Source organism: Stigmatopora nigra, chromosome 1 (genome assembly GCF_051989575.1).
Source record: "Stigmatopora nigra isolate UIUO_SnigA chromosome 1, RoL_Snig_1.1, whole genome shotgun sequence".
NCBI classification, from domain to species: Eukaryota; Metazoa; Chordata; class Actinopteri; order Syngnathiformes; family Syngnathidae; genus Stigmatopora; species Stigmatopora nigra.
The window spans coordinates 5,490,175-5,511,315 of NC_135508.1; the positions used below are offsets into that span (position 1 = coordinate 5,490,175).

The 21,141-nt window shown below is 37.1% G+C and overlaps 1 protein-coding gene across 1 annotated transcript in view; it reads right to left on the bottom strand.

The window, feature by feature from the left end:
- The window catches only part of pex14 (peroxisomal biogenesis factor 14), a 47,101-nt gene that overhangs the window by 11,215 nt on the left and 14,745 nt on the right, over positions 1–21,141 (bottom strand). Inside the window, exons 3-6 of the mRNA XM_077727737.1 lie at positions 15,939–16,023; positions 8,922–9,047; positions 5,678–5,763; positions 3,323–3,425 (exon numbers count right to left, since the gene is read on the bottom strand). Of these exons, the coding sequence (XP_077583863.1) occupies positions 3,323–3,425; positions 5,678–5,763; positions 8,922–9,047; positions 15,939–16,023 (400 nt within the window). The remainder of the gene's footprint in view (positions 1–3,322; positions 3,426–5,677; positions 5,764–8,921; positions 9,048–15,938; positions 16,024–21,141) is intronic.

A 21,141-nucleotide genomic window follows, 5' to 3' on the forward strand; every position in this document is an offset into this window, starting at 1 on the left:
CATCTTAAATCCTCAAACGATCAACAACGAAAAAAAAACAAGGCTCTCATTTAGGAGGAGGCTGCCAGACATAATGTCGCTCCTAATCCGAATAAATATTGTTCTTTTTTTCCATTGACTTTGAAGATTGAATTAGTTCAAGTGTTGGTGTTGAATGCGGGTGTATGATTTCAAATAACAGCGGGCACAGTTTGTTGCCCCCTGCTTCCAGTCACGCATGTATTACCAAACAATGCATTACGTTTCCCTGAGCTGATTATATTATAGGAAACCAATAAACATTCATATAAATCATGGGCGTGTTAAGTGTTAAATCAAGCCTAATAGGATTACCATCAACAGTTATTGTGGCGGTCCACCATTGAGGTTGTTAGGCCAATGTTTAAAAGCCTGATTCGCAGTTGGCTGGATGGGAAGCATAGAAAACCATGAAAAAACTGTGCCAAGTTAAGTACAGTGTTCCCTCGCTTATCGCGGTTAATGGGGACCGGGACCACCCGCGATAAGTGCATTTTTGTGAAGTAGGGATTCCCCTTCAAAAATGCTTAATTTGGATTTAATTCCAAAATATTTTATTTTATTTTATTTTCCTTTTTTTTTTTTACCCCCCTGTATACAGTACACCATATAGAATACGGGTAAAGAGAGTGAAATTCATGTTATAACAAAAAAAAACTGTAAAATATGTTGTTTCAATGTAATATTTGTATTTTTTTTCCCAAAAAAATCTGTGAAGCTCTGAGTCCGCGATAGCTGAACCGCAAAGTAGCAGGGGAACACTGTAAAGTACAAAATATGGCATGATCTGCATTTTTGATCTTCCCATGGTTGCATTCTCCAACAATTGTGGCAATTAAACTAAATGCAAGCGACCTCTTAAAAATGTTACTAAGTAAGGGTGTGATAACTAAATGAAGAATTTCCCTATCGTCTCTAATGACACCTTGTTGCACAATAACTTTCCCAAAAGGGTGGGTCACACCACCAGTCTGTTTTCCTCTGACTTCTAAATTAACATTGGCCCATTTTTTTTTTTTAAAACCACTGCTGCCAAACTGTCCACAGTCCAACCTTTGACTCCTTTGTATCGACAAAAATGCATAACTTCTTATCCCTAGTCATCACCGACATGAAGCCAAGAGTAATGAAGTCAATGACTTTGGCAAAGCATGAATCAGAAAGCAGCTGTAGCTTTGACGAACGTGTATGTGTGTGTGTGTGTCACTGGCCTGGCTTGTGAACGCGCAACAGAAAGATGAGACGCAACGATAAGTGAGGCTTGCAGCTGCTGTGTGGAGGGTTCATATTGTCCATTCAGTAAATTATTCAGTAAATACCCCAATATAATGTACACTACATATGTCCAGGCCTGTATATCTTAATGGCCAGCTGGTCACCAATATGGTGCCTACTGACACAGAGTATCCAAACAGCCGCACAATTCCATTACAGCCTTGGAGCACTGAAGTTGTTCCAAGATCCATTCATTAATTGTCTATGTGAAGTTGCCGGCAAATCATAATGGGAGTCAATGCCCCTACTATCGAGCTAGTGTAGCTGAGAGAGACTAATGTAGTCTCTTGTTCAACTGGATACATCACCTTGTTACATTTGGCACTAGAGAAACACATGAACTTTAACAAAAGCAGGTTAAAGCAATTGGCAGCAGTGAGACGCCCAGTCACTATTATTCAGAACTGCAAGGAGGAAAGCACCGAAGACAAAGAGAAAGCAATGTGACCAGTGTACAATAATTGCAACACCCACAATTGCTGATAACAGGTCATAGACTACAATAGCCACTTGGCTACTTCAAGTCAAAGCAAATTAGTTGTAACACTGCCTGTGAAAAAGAGCATTGGGCCCTGTTCACTAACGGTGTGTACACAAATGTTTGTGCTTAATTTGTGTATATGTTTAAATATGGAATTCTGAGGTATGATTGTAATTTGTGCTAACTTTTCAGCGACATGCTTAAAGCAGAAATAATGAACCATTTTGTACAAAAAAGTAAATCATTAATTTTACAAGATGAACATAAAACTGAAACTCAAATTAGTCAAATTATAACAGCTTCGGGAACTATACCTTAAACCAAGGAGTCAAAGTGGCGGCCCGGGGGCCAAATCTGGCCCGCCGCATCATTTTGTGTGGCCCGGGAAAGTAAATCATGAATGGCGACTTTCTGTTTTAGGATCAAATTAAAATGAAGAGTATAGATGTATATTAAAGTTCCTAATTTTCGCCCTTTTACATCAATAATTGTAATTTTTTAATACATTTTCTATGTATTTTTAGTTCAAGAATCATTTTGTAAAGTCTAAAAATATATTAAAAAAGCTAAAATAAATATTGTTTTAGATCTATAAAAAATGAATATTCAGAGCGTTTAATCCAGTTCTTTTAATCCATTTATAAAACAAATCTAAGTATTATATCTAAACGCGAACCAACCCGAGTCTGACACACCTGCCTTAAACACAACACAAATAAAATGACCTACATTTTCTAAATAACTGTGTAAAAGACATCTTTACCCATCACATTCCAGAATTTTCTATTACCCTAACATATCTGATGTAATTTTAACAGTATGAGATTACTAACAAAAAAATAGAACCACTTAGTACATGGTTATACTATTCCAAATCCACCAGCAGTTAATATATCCGTGACAACTTACATAGGTACCACCAGAAGAAATGTGGCATTGTCTGCGAGCTTCGTCAAAGATCTTTTGTTTACATCAACAAGCATAGATTTTAACTAAGAGCGAGTGTATCCCTCTGTGTCTGACAGCTAGCTTGAGATTTCTCACCTGTCCAACATGGCAGTTACACCTGCCATGGTGTATACTTAATCACCCACATGGGCCCAATGCTGAGCCAAAACACCACACAGTACCATTCTGTATGCACATCTAACCAACATGCCCATAATAAGCAACACAGCAAATTAAAATGAACTTTCTAGCCACCTACGGGCACAGCGTGGCTGATGATGATGATGACAGTGAAGCACTGGATAGAGTCGGTGTGGCGATGGAAGGTGGGTGGAGGGGGGGATGAGAGAAGGTAGGTGGAGGGAGGGGGAAAGAAAAGTTGTCATTTCCCTACTCCTCATTAATATTCTGAGGTTAAGAGCTTTTCAGCGAAACGTAATTAATTGAGCTCGAGCCTGACAGTAAACAAGCAATTTCAAATTAAAGCGAAATGACAGCAGCATCATTTGTTAAAAATGCGTAGGGCCTCCCAATTTTGGCAACAGATAGATGAGGGAAAATGTTAAGGAGCGAGAAACTGATGAAGATATTAATCTTCACCTGTCTGTGTCAGTGTGCCACTCATTGCTGCGATGTTGCTCTCCATCTTCTGCAGATGCTTCTTGTCCTCTCGGCTGTCCATAATGAAGGGATGGATATATTTCTGCAATTAAAAAAAAGCATGGCATAATATTAAGACTTCTCTCTGGTGGGAAGTAGACGAAAGATAAGGAGGAGACAGGGGGCCACCAGGATGTTGCAGTGGAGGGTCAAAGACATTGTTTTATTGGACTACTGCATCATTGTGTAAACTCTGGCTGATTAAGTGTGTATTTCCGTGTCCAAGCAAGTGATTCAACTATCAGGTGTTGAGGCCATTAGTAGATTAGAAAATTGCTTCACAGCTGCTGTTATTATTGCTTTAACACAGGGATGTCAAACATACGGCCCGCGGGCCAGATCCGGCCCGTCTGGTGGTTTGGTACGGCCCAGGGAAGAAAGCTGCATTGTATAAAAAATATGAATTTTCTTTAAAATTCGTAGTTCTTGAATTATCCGCTAGGGGCGCAGTGTTTTAGTACATGCAGACAACATGAATTGACATTTATTTTTGTTCTTATGTTATTCTCTTGTTCATAATATATTGTTCATAATGTAAAAGGAAAATTCAGTTAATAAACATTTTGATAATTTACTCATTCTTTGCACTAATTATTAGTATTTGTGACTAATACAAAGGAAAAAAGTGGTCTTATTGTTAGTTCTATGTAATTTTGCAATGAGTTTACTGGTCCGGCCCGCTTGATCTCAATATAAGCTGTATTCGGCCCGCAGACTAAAGGGAGTTTGACACCCCTGCTTTAACACGAACAATCTAGCAAGATGGTTTCTTATTTAAGTTAGAGGCTTTGTATAAACAATGACAAAATTGGGAGAATCTGATTAATTCTATTTAGAGTCTAATGAACAAAAAAATATGATTTAAAAAGGCAGAGAGCCATATACACCCATCAAAAGAGCCACATATGGCTCTCGAGCCATAGCTTCCCTAACCCTGTCATAGAATATAGAGGGCTACATCCTTCAGTGTATATTTAGAAACAGTTCTGTGTCCCACTAGCTCAAGTAATAAACACTTTACAGAAAAAAATAAATGGGTGTCAACACGTGGTAATTAATAAGTGGGTTGCTGTGACTGATGTGTTTACAAGGTGCACAATAACAAAATATGGGCTATAGCCAAGACATATGGTGTAAGTGTCGCTGTGCTCTTTTGACATGACAGCAACCTGTGCTGTCCCCCCAGGGGACCTCTACACTCTGGTTACTGGGGTCTGGTTAACCCTGCATGAAAGAATCTCAACACTGATGTACTGTGTGTTTTTCGGAAAATGAAAGTCTGTTTAGAAGAACATGAAGTGATGACAAAAGAAATGTAAAAACCTGAAATGGCCAATAGTTTGCAGTCAAAAGGGAAACTGCTGTGCCATCGAGCATAATATGAAGTACCAAAGCTTCTGTCCAACCCCGAAATAAGTGTAATAGCTTCCACATGCCACTCAGACTTCTACTACAGTAACAACCACTGTGGGATTAATTGCATTGAGGACAAGGGGGCCACATGATATTATGTTCAAGAGCTGTTAAGCTTGATCCTGCCTAGGGTGATTATTTTTAGATGGTCAGATGTCAAAAAAAGGTTTCAATCCATGTTGGTCACATTTCTTTTTAAATAGAAAAACATAGAACTACGAAGGGAAGGGCACAATGCATCTAAATGAGCACCTATTTTGACATGAAGCAAGATCAATTTAATAAGTCTACCACAGGGGAGGGGATCCTATGGCTCGGGAGCCACATATGGCTCTTTTCGTGGGTGCATATGGTTCTCCACTAACTTGTGAGGTAAACTATGGAAACTGCTGGCGAGAAAGTGCAGGAATAGGAGCGTTACGTTGGTATATATATTATAATATTTTTTTCCATTACCCTCTTTTTCATGGAATTTCTCATTGATACTCATTGATGAGCAACAATGTCACAATGTTGTCAAAATAATTCTGAGATTTTTTGTACTTTAAAAGTGGAAAAGTGACTAAAAAAGGCACACATTTTCATGTATGTTGACTTTTAAATTCTGAGTATGGCTCTCAAGGATTAACATTTAAAAAATATGAATTGTTTATGGCTATTTCCATCAAAAAAAGTTCCTGACCCCTGCTCTACTAGAAGGAAGGTTGAATGCTGCAGAAAAGTCGCCCGACGACTAATTAAACTGATTTGCAAACCACAAATTAAAATGTAAAAATCACAGAATGACAGATCTTAACGTATTACAAAATATGAACAGAAAGGGAAAAAGAGAATGGAAAGTCAGTAGGGAGAAATGATAAGAAGGAGTATAGTTTACTGCACCTTGTAAAGTAGATGGCAGCCGTATGATATGCCCACCATCATGACAGCTAATGCACCATAATCTCTCCATCGGTATCCATTTGGACCTTAAGAACAGGAGACAAGATTTCAGATAAATAGAAAAAAAATCATGAATAAAGCTAATATTGTCTTCTTTGTTTAACATATTTCTAGGAATTCACTTGATAACAATTAGAGAGCAAATTGTTTTTTTCCAAACTATTGTGAAACCATTGAGCAAATTCTTTGGTTTTAACTGTGCGTATAAAAGAGGGCTAGATTACCACGTAGTATGAGGTTCTTGCAGAGTCTCCCTAATGGAATTGTGTCATTTATATCAATTCTATAGACTTTGAGGAGACATTAATGCTGGAATATTTCATATTTCTATTTGGAAGTGGATGTTTTAACTGTATGTTTAAGTGTTGATTCAACCAATTGGATTGGATAACTTTTTTCATCCCGTATTCAGGAAATTACATTGTGGCAGTAGTAAGAAGGTATTGAAGGCATTATCAGACAGTTTTGAGTATATTGTAAGCATTTAAATAGATTATATGTTTTGATGAGCTGATTACTTTATTTCTAGCATTTTGTCATTTTGAATTTGAGATTGGTTTGATAAATAAAGCAAATAGCAAATATAAGAGTTTGGATCCTTCTCTAGTAAATCTTATGGTGATTTGAACCCATGAGTTTTGATTGTAGCCTTAGGCAAAATTTAAAAATGTTTTGTTCAGTGAAGAAAACGATTTATGCTCAAACATTTTAATTATAAAGACAAAAAATCCTTATGATTTTATACATTTTTTTCTCCTTCTAATAATATATTATTTAAAAACCAAACAATAATGATTTATTCCATCGCTGTCTTTTTGAATGATCAATACTGTAAATGTATGTCATTGTCTAAAACGTCCTAAGGGCCTCCCAAACAGGAAATTCCCCACATAAAAAAGTATAAACTAAATTATAACTATTATTTTTTACAATATAAAATTACCAACATGTTTCCAATGATAAAGAACCCAAGCCTCTGAAGAAGCACACAGATATTACCGCGCCAGTTGAATGTGACTTTTTACTTGAGTCATAAAATATTTGGCATGCAAATCAAATAAAAAACTGCCTGACTAAATTACTATTGTATATGGTTTATAATTTCAAGGTGAAGGATATTCGTTACATTCCAAGGGTATGTTTTATAGATACTGCGGCATTCAGGGAATTATCCTTAACCTTCCCTTTCGAAAATTTTGAATCATTTCCCAACATTCATATGGTAACCACATAAATTTGGGTCTTCATCAACATTATAGCTGCAATTGACTGTCACCTGTCTCACAATAGTGTGCTTTTGAAAGGCCTTAGAGTCCTTGGTCTGGCTGGTTGACCCTGGACAAGACTTCACCTGCTCCCCCCTCCCCTTATCGGACCTCACATTCTTTTCCCCATCTCTTCATTTTTCTCTAGCACTTCCACTCTGCCATATTCCGTTTTTTATTTGTTCACTTAAGCTGGGGGACCAGTGGAGTCCATCCCCCAGTTTTCCAATCTCCTCTCAAATTTATTGGGTTCAGTGGAGGCCTTCCTGTCCTTCCACTGCATGGAAATAGAGATCAGAGTATCCATTACTTCGACAGAGATGGATGCAGGTCCCCATGTACGGTCCCTATAACAAGGACATCACAGGGAGGTAGCCCTCTCTTTTCGGCATGACCCCCCATACAAGACTCCCAGCTCTCACCTCATTATGCAGCTTCCTTATGGCCGTTTTGATATAAAACCCCCCACTATGGACGAAGAGCCGCGAGTCCCCCCTAACTACATGGCCAACCTATCAACATCACTTTCATTACAAAACATGAGATGCCGGGGGAGTCAAGGACAGTGTGGTAATAAATGAGGGTGGAATACATCCGGAATCATTGTCATATGGGTTAAGCGTTGCGCAGACTTCATTCTGCATTGGTAAATCAGTGGACAGCACTCATAACCCCTTAAGGTCATAAAGACACAGGTTGCCTTGTGAATTCTTCCCAGAGTGCAAGTATTTGAAACTCATATTTGGGGGTTGGATATCTCTATCAAGACTTTGGCTGGAATACATGGCAGAGTGTCCAAAAAACTTTTATGGAACTTTTGTAGCAACCAGTATACGAGGTAATCATTCACAGTTTGAAACAGTACCGTATTTTCACGACTATAAGGCGCCATAAAAGTCTTAAATATTATCCAAAATAGACGGTGCGCCTTATATATGGAAAAAAATGAAAACCAAAAACGAAAAACCACCGCTGTCGGATATTAATAAAAACACAAACGCCTGAACTGAAACAATACTGTTAAATATGCAGATACCATCTTAGTTTACAAAATCTTCCATCATATAGCTCCTCCCCCACTGCAAGATTCTATACAAAAATATCCAACACATCAACAATGGCTGGCTCTAGAGGTGACTGTGTAGTGAGTGTGCATTATACCTGGAAGTCAATAGCAATTACCGTATTTTCACGACTATATGGCGCACTTAAAAGTCTTAAATTTTCTCCAAAATACACAGTGCGCCTTATATACTTACTTTATTTATTTAATACTTTTTTACTCTATTTATTTAAAACTTCTTTTTTTACTTTACTTATTTAATACTTATTTTTTTAATATACTTATTTAATACTTATTTTCTTTACTTATTTTATACTTATTTTTTTACTTTACCTAATACTTATTTTTTACTCTACTTATTTAATACTTATTTTTTTACTTTACCTAATACTTATTTTTTACTCTACTTATTTAATACTTATTTTTTACTTTACTTATTTTATACTTATTTTTTACTTTACTTATTTTATACTTATTTTTTTTACTTATGTAACGCTGCTGCCATTGACAGTGGAAGATGTCCAATCAATTTTGACTGTAAGAACTTCATTCATTTAAAAAAATAGTAATAATAATTGTTGAAGTAAATATGAACCTTCATTACTATTGTTTAATTGAGATTTGGGTGTTGTTTTACTGTGAATTTCAAGCTTAGAATGAATTTTCATACAATAATGTGTTTAAATAAAATGATTCAATGGTTTCTAAACCATTTTAAGTGTTATAGTGCTGGTGAGAAGCCGCGTTTGAAAATAATCAGTTGTTGTTTCTCTTACTGCCCGAGTACATTTATAATCCAATGACAACTATAGTTTATGAGTTTCTTGTGAGGGACAAATACAAGTTGAGCACTTACTGTGTGGAACAGCGGCAAAGTGAGGGGAATCAAGTGGAAGTGGAGAGCCTTCAATTCTCAAAGGCAGGACCTCTTCTGCGCTGCCCGAGCGTCGGATGGCCAACTCAACCTCCTCATCCGTCAAGCCTGCAATCAATTATGACATTTAAGAAACTCCTGAGGCTTTCGGGACGCACGGTACACGTTAACAACAAAATGAGTCCTTTGCTACCAAAATGCATACAATAATGATTAATAATAATAATTTTTCCAACTGTAAGCCCTTGGTATTTCTTTAGATTTCATACTTCAAATATCCCTGAAAGAGTTTTTACAAGAACTTCTTAAGGGATGTTCATTATTAAGGGACATAATGTGGAATGATTCACTCCAATGAAATCTAAAACTATGCAAGACTATTAACTGTCACCAAAGGCAAAGAAAATAAGTCTGTCCACTTCTTGTTATATTTCCCATGTGTAAATGTCATAGACTCAAGACAGCTAAAATGTATTATTTAATATCTTTATTGTAATGTAAATGTATTACATAAATGTGCAAATGCCAATATAATTTAATCTTCAGATCTTTTTAATGATTTTAGTTTTGATTAAATTGTAAAGGACTAACTCCCTGATGGAGAATCAGCAGTGAGGAAGAGGGGAAAAAAATCCAATAAGAACACCTTTTGTAGAAAGAAAAGGTTGAATTCCAGCATGGGAGTTACAATTGAGGTTGGTCTGAATTTAACAAAAGTAAGGTCAAAACAGAGGCTAAAATCACAACTTTATGCATTTATTATTGACTGAATGAAATAGATAAGCCCGGTGTCCTAAACGGTTGAAAGAATACAAGGTGATGAACTACAGTGTTCCCTCGGTTATCGCAGTTAATGGGGACCGGGACCACCCGCGGTAAGTGAATTTCCGCGAAGTAGGGATTCCCCTTCAAAAATGCTTAATTTGAATTTAATTCAATTTTTTTTCTATTTATATATTTTTTTATACTCTCCTGTATACAGTACACCATAAAGAAGACGGGTAAAGAGAGTGAAATTCATGTTATAACAAAAAAAAACTGTAAAATATGTTGTTTCAATGTAATAGTTCTATTTTTTTTTCCCAAAAAAAATTCGCGAAGCTCCGAGTCCGCGGTAGCTGAACCGCGAAGTAGCGAGGGAACACTGTACAACATTTTTAAAGTACAGTGCTACTGCTACCTTTACTTGATAATTTGTCCTGTGACTAAAAAGGTCGTAAATAAAAAATATTGTATCTCAACTCTGCATTCCCAATTAAACTATACTAGCCAACTGGTGCTATTTTCAGGACTAAAACGTAGAATGTAATTTTCAGCAACTATGCAAAACCATCTCAAAAGGCATCCTTTGTCGCTTCATTATCAAAAGCCAGTCTTTACTGTGAGATTTTATGAGTGGGATGTGATGCAAAAACTCAGTGAGATGAACAAGAATCTCAGTTATTTTCTTTTCACCTTGAGATGTACATATCGAAATGCCACTCACAATTTAATGAATGTACATTTTAACGGCTGTTTAGTGAACCTGAGATCATACAGGAAAATGACAGTCAAACCAAAATAAAAGCAAGAAAAGTACAGCTGTAAACTTGAGCTGTAGTTACTGATGTATTTGAACACAGCAGAATCAAATGAAAGCAGCCACAGATCTAACAGAAAATAGAACAAGGTTTTACATATAAAAAGCCTAAAAAAGGTTTGGTAGAATTTGTTAGAGGTTCCAAAACCTGTAGAATGACCCCTGGACCTCCATTTTGAATCGACCCATGGGGAGACGAATTTTTAAGACATAAATTACACCTAATGACGACACCATAAAAAAAAAAGAACAATACAATGGAAAGCTATTCTGTATTTCATTACACTGGATTATTTGGTGCACCTGATACACGCGGTGGCTGTTTATGAGTCGCAGTATTAGCAGATGCTCTGCCAAAGCATTTGCTTTGACCTTGCCATTCTCATTGGGGCATGAAATTACGGTGCTGGCACCTCGATATTACAGCTATAAATACTGTAAACTGCATATCTGGACTACGGTTTCTATTGTCTTTCAACATAAACCTGATCGGTATTTATTTAAAGGAAAACCCATTGCTCGTCAGGTTATTTACAGCTCTATTTCCAGCGACTCATATTCTCTCGGCATTTTTAAGGGCAAAGAGGCAGTCAGGCTTTTTTTATTAAATCAATTTCTCCAATTCTGGCACTCCTGCACTTTATGGGTCAAGACCTCGGGAAGGACTGTCAATTACAAAAATTGCGTACTGAAATATTTGGTTAAAAGGTGAACACATTTTCTTTTAAAGGGGTCCTTTAAAAGAATTAGATTTTGGATATAATATATTTTTATATAAAGTTCAATGTTACAGCTTATGTCAAGTAGAAAAAAAGCCAATGGGATATTAAGAACTGGAGTATGACATCTAAACATCTACTAATAAGTTGTGTTGACGGTCCTTCACGTCCTTTTAGATTGATCTAACTGCTAGAAAATGGCATACACTCTCATAGCGTATTCATTTATGTATTAAAAAAAAGAGGAGACTGCTCTCATTTCCCTCATTTTTATCGCCCTACTGATGACAAAGTAGGTAAGACCTCGACTAGGTGGCGCCGTGGAGTAATTTATAACCACATCAATCCCTTTACCTTCTTTGCAGGCCTTGGTCATTGTCATTTTTTTGTCCAAGAGGTGAGTCACATAACCCCACTTACATATAGCATTCCATTAATACGAGGGATGATGAACCTTATCCTTACCCTTACCTTCATACCAGGTACAGTAATAGACAGACAGACTACTTGTGTTCTATGCGACCCTCACTTGCTGGCCCTCTACTCAGGGTGAAAGCTATTTGCATTATTTTGTCCACTAATAGAAAGAAGGACAGCAAAATAAATAAGTCAAGACGTCAATTATGTGTCATTGAAAGAAAATGCCTGCTTTATAAAGTACCGTATTTTCATGACTATAAGGCGCACTTAAAAGTCTTAAATTTTCTCCAAAATAGACAGTGCGCCTTATATATGGAAAAAAACTGAAAACCAAAAACAAAAAAACACCACTGTCGGATATTAAAAAAACACAAACACCTGAACCAAAACAATATTGTTAAATATGCAGATGCCATCTTAGTCTACAAAATCTTCCATCATATAGCTCCTCCCCCACTGCAAGATTTTATACAAAAAAATCCAAAACATCAACAATGGCTGACTCAAGAGGTGACTGTGTCCTGAGTGCTTCATACCTGGAAGTCAATAGCAATTACCGTATTTTCACGACTATAAGGCGCACTTAAAAGTCTTAAATTTTCTCCAAAAGAGACAGTGCGCCTTATAATACAGTCCACCTTATAATACAGTGCGCCTTATAATACAGTGCGCCTTATAATACAGTCCGCCTTATAATACAGTGCGCCTTATAATACAGTGCGCCTTATAGTCGTGAAAATACAGTATATGAAAATAAAGACAGGTACAGGTAGGTTCAAACCAAGCAAGCTGCGGTCAAAGTGACATGTGACGAGATGGTAATGTTAATGACTTCGTCCTGAGAATGAATTTTTTTGTTGTAATTATGTGTGTAACTACTAATTTTCCAAGCGAAATTGGAGCTTCAAAATGGGCTTCAACACTTTGCCGGTTGTACTGTATGTGTTAATTGTCTCGGACGAAGACAGCCCAATCGACTAAATGAGACAGCATCACATTATATTTCACTCAAACAGTAAAACATATTTAATGCTGGCAAGCAACAAGGAAAGTGCAATTGCTCAGTGGGAGTAGTGTCTAAATGCAATTTATTCCCCAGGCAAAGAGAGAGAAAAAATGAAGATATCACATGACATATCTAGGTGACAAACTTTCAATATTTTAACCAGTTAATTCAACAAGGACTTAGAGAGGGCAGCTACAAATATTGGACTGCATAATTGCCAATTCATACCCAGCAAGTGACAGTTGAGGGAAAACAGAAATTACATATTTCAATGAATATTGAAATAAACCACGCTACAAGATGTCTTTGAAAATTGGAAGATATGACCACAGAGGCACCCTTCGTAGCAGATTAAGGCATAAATGTGCAGTGAAATAATATGCACCAGCGAGATTATTGTGTTAAGATTGTGCAACATGCAATCAAAGTGGGCCCCATTTTCCCCTTCATCAGTTGTCCAGCATAAATATTGCTAGCAGGAGGAATCCAATTTAAATTCCACTTTACCGGGGGATGGTATTGTTTCATTTTATGTGGGCTTTGACATTTCTGGCTGGTAATATAAAGTAAAATCCACAAGTATTTACATAAATACGACATTAAACCATATTAGAAAATTAAAACTGGCACAGTCAAAGTGGGAGAAGCAGGACAATTGTATTTCAAGATTAATTGGTGGAGAAGTGGCAGAAACATTACATTATTATAATACGAGATTTACGCTGTACGTCTAAACCAAATTTTGATTTACAGCAATTCCTCAATTATGTCATTTTCATTTATATACTTGGTTGAATAGACTTACCGTATTTTCACGACTATAAGGCGCACTTAAAAGTCTTAAATTTTCTTCAAAATAGACAGTGCGCCTTATAGTCCAGTGCGCCTTATATATGGAAAAAACAGACAACCAAAAAACGAAAAACCACCAATGTCGGATATTTCAAAAAACAAAAACGCCTGAACTGAAACAATACTGTTAAATATGCAGATGCCATCTTAGTTTACAAAATTTTCCATCATATAGCTCCTCCCCCACCGCAAGATTTTATACAAAAAAAATCCAAAACATCAACAATGGCTGGCTCTAAAGGTGACTGTGTAGTGAGTGCTTCATACCTGGAAGTCAATAGCAATTACCGTATTTTCACGACTATAAGGCGCACTTAAAAGTCTTAAATTTTCTCCAAAATAGACAGACAATGCGCCTTATAATACAGTGCGCCTTATAGTCGTGAAAATACGGTAGTTTTTTAAAATTTATTTGTTTTTGGTATCGTTTGGCTTAGTGGTTGTGTTGTTTCCATTTGGAGAAAAAAAAAACAGTCTTGACTTAATTATATCTGAAGTATTCTCAACAAGCTGAGTTTGCTATCATTTTCACATTTTCTCCAAAATAGACAGTGCGCCAATGCAGTGCACCTTATAATACAGTGCGCCTTATAATAGTGCGCCTTATATATGGAAAAAATGTTATTCATTGGGGGTGCGCCTTATAATGCGGAGCGCCTTATAGTCGTGAAAATACGGTACACATGTACATGGTTCTTATAACGGAAAAGTGAAGAGTGAATAGTGGCAATGTGAGAAATTGAAAAAAGAAATGTGATATATACAAACAATGTATATAAACTGAGCATCAATTTTAAGTAAAATCCATACAGCCCCTTATAAATTAGGATAAGGTTGCCTGGTCAGACAGCAAAAGACAAAAGATGTCGAGTCAGTATGAGGTTGTAGAGTACACACATTCCTAAAATGAATTACAGTATTTGATACTGAACTTTATTGTTGAGTGGCTGAAGAGTTATCCTCTCAAAACAGTAATGTACTCTGTGCTGCTTAGTGTTTCATTGCGAGAGTTTCTCTAATCTTTGCATTGTCTTTCCCTGAGATCGATGCCCTCATGCAAATTGAGGCTTCTTGTTCAGATCTACAGTGGAACTAAGTTTCCAAAATATGTCTGCATTAAAACATCATACATATTTCATGGAGTCGAAGTGCAGTTAAAGCAAACAGTTTTTTCGAGAGCGAGTGAATATTTTAAAACAAAGAGGAAAGGATGAGGTGTATGTGGTATGGTGAGGTACAGAACATTTGATGATTGGTTCTGATCATTATTTATATAGGTAATAACCTAAACTGAGAGAAGCACACAAACACCCTCGCTCATAAAGAAATATGGGCCACATCAAACTAATCACACCAAAATAACTTTATGTAATAATTTGAATAATCCTATAAAACGCATTTAAAAAGCAATCTCTGAATGGCAAAATGTTGTTTTTTAACTAGCTGAGGACTCTGAAAGCAAGCAGAATCCTGTCTAAGCAGCCAAAATCAAAGCATCGCTGTATTTATTAGTAAGTCTGTAACCTTAGACCAGATATGGGCAAACTACGGCCCACGAGGGCTTTTAATCCGGCCCGCCGACATAGTCCAAATAATGTTTTTTTTTCCAAGATGCCGCCATCGCGTGGAAGCCAGGGGCAGTAGCTCTGTCCACTCCTATTTGTTTTTCGTGTTTTACAGCTCCTCTATCTTTTTTTAAATTACATTTTAATATTTATTAATACATTCCTTTTTACTTTATTTTGTACTTTATACATTTCACTTTAATGATGAGTGATGAGTATGTTAATACTTGAGTCCCTTTTTTCTGTTTATGTTTCATATGTACTGTTAACGGATGCACTTTTTTATATGTATCGTATCTTGTGCTGACCCGGCCCATCTGTCAAATTTTTAGAGTCAATGTGGCCCCCGGACCGAAAAGTTTACCTACCCCCTTGCCTTAGACTTTTCCTCTTCTCAACGTATTACCTACCACCCAAATTTAACTTCAATAGGGCAACCCGTATTGTAGTTAGCTCAAAATTCCTTTTCTGACCTTCAATCTCATTACCACAAAATTCAATCCCCGCAACTGTTTCATATTACAAATATAACTCGCAAGTTTTATGATCATAATCCCTTCATTCGTTCTTATTTATCTTGTACATAAACATACTGGAAGAGATACAAAACTGATGTAGGTTTCACCAATTGGTATAGGTAAAACAGTCAAATTAAATAAAAGGGTTCAAATGCCAGGGGGCTATACGGAGAATTCCATTCAAAATACAGAGGAGGTTCGTCAGTATTAATTTTCCTGAACCCAAATGAGCATCCAAATTGTTGTTTCATTTATTCACAAGGCCTTAAAATAACCAATGATTTGTTGTCTTACATGGATGGTATCGTCAATTTGACATTTTACAACGATATTTGCTTACCTTTTTTCTTTAGGAAGGCTTTTCTGGTGGCCAAGGGGCTCTGAGATACTTTTGGATTTTGAAGAAATTTTACAGCGGTAGCAACCTTGAAAGACACAAAAGATATAATATGAGGTCCAGAGTTCAGTGCTTATCTCATCTCATTTCCTGAATAGGGTTGCGAAGGGTGCTGGAGCCTATCCCAGTTGGCAGGGGACACCCTGAATTGGGCACAAGCAGACAAACGACCATTTACGCTCACACTCATACCTAGGGGCAATTCAGAGTTTCCAATCAGCTTACCATTTATGTCTTTGGAATGTGGGAGGAAACCGGAGTACCCAGAGAAAATCCACCGAGGCCTGGGGAGAACGTGCAAACTTAACACAGGTGGATCAGCCTGGATTTGAACCCGGGAACGCTACTGTGAGGCCGACACGCTAACCACTCATCCAACGGGCCGCCCTTCAGTGATTCTTTTCTTAAATATTTATGTATATAGTGTATGTGTATATTTTTGTATATACGTGTATATGTGTGTGTGTATATGTATGTGTATATTTGCGTATATATGTGTGTATATATATATATATATATATATATATATATATATATATATATATATATATATATATATATATATATATATATATATATATATATATATATATATATATATATATATATATATATATATATATATATATATATATATATATATATATATATATATATATATATATATTCATACATATATACACATACATACACACACAAACACACGAACACATTTTTTTTCCTCTTTCTCAAAAGGATTCCATTTAATGGAGATTGCGAATGATGGAGCCCACCTGACCACTTTCAAGCCACTGTAAATGGACAAAACGAACAAATCAGCAGTTATAAAATTAGCCCATCAAGAGTGGTGGACAAATGGAGTATGGAGCTTAATTTGCTATTACCCTCTTAAAGACAAACTTCCATTCTTAAGTGCGTGCTGAAAGAAAATCTATACTTAATGCAGAGGTGATCATTTGTATCTAATAACTTTAAAATCCAGGGCTGAAAACCTCTGTACTTCTTTGAGTTAAAAACCTACCATGATCAAATCACACCGCTTAAATGTTGTAATGACTTGAAACGTTAATGCACTAGAAAGTTAAATAGCATCAGAACATCAAAAGTTTTAAGTGCACTGCTTTCATCGATTCTATTATGTTTTCCTTTGAGATGAACTTTAATTTTCCATCTGTGTATGCATTTCCAAGAATTGGGAGGGAGGGAGGTAGGGGAATTGTCCATCAAACTGCATTAAACAATAAATTTGAAGTGGGCGGCATAAGGTGAAGCTTTAGAAAATGGATAAATATTATAAGAACACAAAGGGAGGCGGGAACAACTGAAGAGGAGCCTTAGATGACTTATTTTCACACCTGTGGCCCCTGTGATTCAATGTAGAAGTCATCTCTCTAATAAGTTGAAAGGTTTTGATCACTCTTCTTTTCTTTTAGTGTGAAAGATTCAAAGTGATTGAACACTCTGCCAGTAGTCATTCATTTTGGTTTAATGATTCGCATATACTGTGCACCCATTTTATTCTAAAAGTAAGACTGTTTAAACACTTCCATTGAGTGGTTGAGATGGAAGATGTTGTGGAACAAGTTTTACTTTAGTGACAAAAATGAAGGCCATCATCTCGAAGCAAATGTGCTTTTTCATGTGTTTGTTTTTTATTTTGTGTTCAGATTGCAATTGTTAATGTAAAACCAAATTATACTTCATAAAATATGAAATATATCCATTCTTTCAATGGGTGTCTATAATCTTGTTCCAAATAAAACTACTATATTATCAAAATTGATGAAATTCACTGTACATATAATGTATTTAGTGAATAAATAAAGAATACTGCTGTATAGAGCGTTAAACCAATGAAATGGTCTTGAATTGTACATAAGGGTCACACTAAGCTTCCGGAAATTACAAGCTTCTGTATGCCTCTTGTTTTTATATACTGATTCCATCCTAATTGAAATTTGATTGAATCTTTTCAGGTGCATCTCTTGACTTTAAAACAACAGACTTAATGAGCAGTTTTCATCATGATGAGTAAAATCACCTTGGTTTCACGTAGATGCATTATTTTGAGGTTAGTATCTCATCTATAATATACAAGCGTTGAAAATAATTGCCAGCTTAATATAATATTAAAAACTATTTCTACACAAGTAGCCATTCTTTACGTAACAATGTGGTGACGTAAAATGGTGGTGCCATAATTAGGGTAAGCGTTAAAAACACTATTTCTTTCAGGCTGCATGGACAATTAATTTGTTGCTGTGCTTCATTTTGTCACATTATAACTGGAGTGTACTCACGTAGCCCTCACAGTTCTGGGGTTGTGGGTTCGATCCCAGGTGGGCCCTCACTGTGTGGAGTATGATTGTTTACCCCAGACGTTTGGTCGCCGGTGTTTTGGTCGCCGGGCGGTTGGCTGCCGGTCTTTTGGTCGCCGGGCGTTTGGACCTCTTTGGTCGCCGGTCAAATGTACTAAGATATTAAACAGTACTTAGATATTAAACTCTCTCTCTTAGATATTAAACTCTTTCATGAATATAATTTTGAGAGCTTGCTTCAACAGTAAACTTTCTGTCACCATTTGACCGGCGACCAAAAGGGACAAAAAGACCGGTGACCAAAAGATCGGCGACCAAAAGACCGGCGACAAAAAGACCGGCGACCAAAAGACCGGCGACCAAAAGACCGGCGACCAAAAGACCGGCGACCAAAAGACCGGCGACCAAAAGACCGGCGACCAAAAGACCGGCGACCAAAAGACCGGCGACCAAAAGACCGGCGACCAAAAGACCGGCGACCAAAAGACCGGCGACCAAAAGACCGGCGACCAAAAGACCGGCGACCAAAAGACCGGCGACCAAAAGACCGGCGACCAAAACACCGGCGACCAAAACACCGGCGACCAAAAGACCGGCGACCAAAAGACCGGCGACCAAAAGACCGGCGGCCAAAAGACCGGCGACCAAAAGACCGGCGACCAAAACACCGGCGACCAAAACACCGGCGACCAAAACACCGGCGACCAAAACACCGGCGACCAAAACACCGGCGACCAAAACACCGGCGACCAAAACACCGGCGACCAAAACACCGGCGACCAAAACACCGGCGACCAAAACACCGGCGACCAAAACACCGGCGACCAAAACACCGGCGACCAAAAGACTGGCGACCAAACGTCCATGCACCGCCTGCGTGATTTTTCTCGGGGTTCTCCGGTTTACACCCACATTCCAAAAACATCCAGAATAGGCTCTTTGAACTCTCTAAATTGCCCTTACATACGAGTGTGAGCATGAATACTTGTCCGTCTCCTTCTCCCCTGTGATTGGCTGGCCACTAATTCAAAGTATCCCCTGCCTGATGCCCCAAATCAGCTGGGATAGGCTCCAGCATCCCCTGTGACCCTGGTGAGGATAAGTAGTACAGAAAACGAATGAAGGAATATTGTGGCCATGTTAAGAGTGGTGAGCACAACATCTTTAAAAGGAACATGGCCAGCTCAGCAGCAAACTAATGATGCACATGTTCATTTGGTTAGAGGTAGATCTTCGGGGAAAGCAAAAGTGCACTTCTTAGCAGATGACATAGAAGCTTTAAACAAGTTCCACCCAGACATCTCAATCAATTATAACCACATTGCACAGGTTTTAGTCTTGTCTAGTTATTGATTTATGGATCATCTCAGTTATAGTATTGGGTAGCATAACTGGGCTTTTAGATGGGTGGGGATGGATAGAAAAGTCAAGATAAATTGGGACAAAGACAAACAGAAGGAAAACAATTACATGTACTTTTTTTAAATGTACTTGCTAATGCTTCCAAGTGCTCAATAAGAGCAATAATCATTGCAAACCAGATATCCATTTAAGTGTGAGGCAAAGCTGAAAAAGAGGCAAAAACTCAATCAGAGGAGCATAGACCATTAACCAATACACTTACACCAGTGAAGTTGATGAGCGAACAGAATTACACCTTTGTTATTAAGTTTGAATAGGACAAGACTTGTGCTACACTGCATAAAAAAAATAATGTGAGGCATTGATTTGTTATAAATGAGAATAAAATATATTTATGTCCTGTCCAGACCACATGGTGGGGGGATTTATTTAGGCAGTGTCATGCAATGGGTGCCAGAAATGTTCATAGAAAATGCCTCAGTAAAATATATATATTTGCTCTATTATAGTCTTATTTCCTAGGACAGGGGTATCAAACTCCCTTTGGTCTGCGGGCCGAATACAGCTTAACTTGAGATCAAGCGGGCCAGACCAGTAAACTCATTGCAAAATTACATAGTACTAACAATAAGCCCACTTTTTTTCCTTTGTATTAGTCACTAATACTAATAATTAGTGCAAAGAATGAGTAATTTATCAAAATGTTTATTAAAAGAATTGTCCTTTTACATTATGAACAATATATTATGAACAAGAGAATAACATAAGAACATAAATAAATGTCAATTCATGTTGTCTGCACGTACTAAAACACTGCGCCCCCTAGCGGATAATACAAGAACTACGAATTTTAAAGAAAATTCTTTTTTTTATATACAATGCAGCTTTCTTCCCCGGGCCGTAACCAAACCACCAGACGGGCCGGATCCGGCCCGTGGGCCGTATGTTTGACACCCCTGTCCTACGACTATTTTTATATATCATTATTATCTACTATGAAACTACTTTGTCTCTATTCAGAGGACCAGAGAATTTAGGTGATATGTGCAAAGGATGGGGGGCTAAAAGGAAGTCCTGAGCAAGTAAGGATTTGGTCTCAGGTTGAATCAATTAATTCCCAATTGCCCTAGCCTGCACATTTGTGGAAAAGTGCCCATAATATGATAATAGACTAATAGACATGGACAAAAAAATTGCTTTAGAATGTTCTCAAATTTCCACTCCTTAATACATATTCATAAGAGCACAATCAAGAAAAGTGACGGATGGTGAAAAATGAATCTCTTTATTAATTTGATGCTTTCATTATCAGCTTCCACTATGACTAAACCAAATATGTTCATATAAAACAAAACCACAGCTTAAGAAATGAAGTAAAAAAATTATAAAATGATTTAATTTCCTTGATTCATTTGCCGGTCATTGTGTTGAATAGTGTTTTTTTTAATAATCTTTTTGAAAGGAGG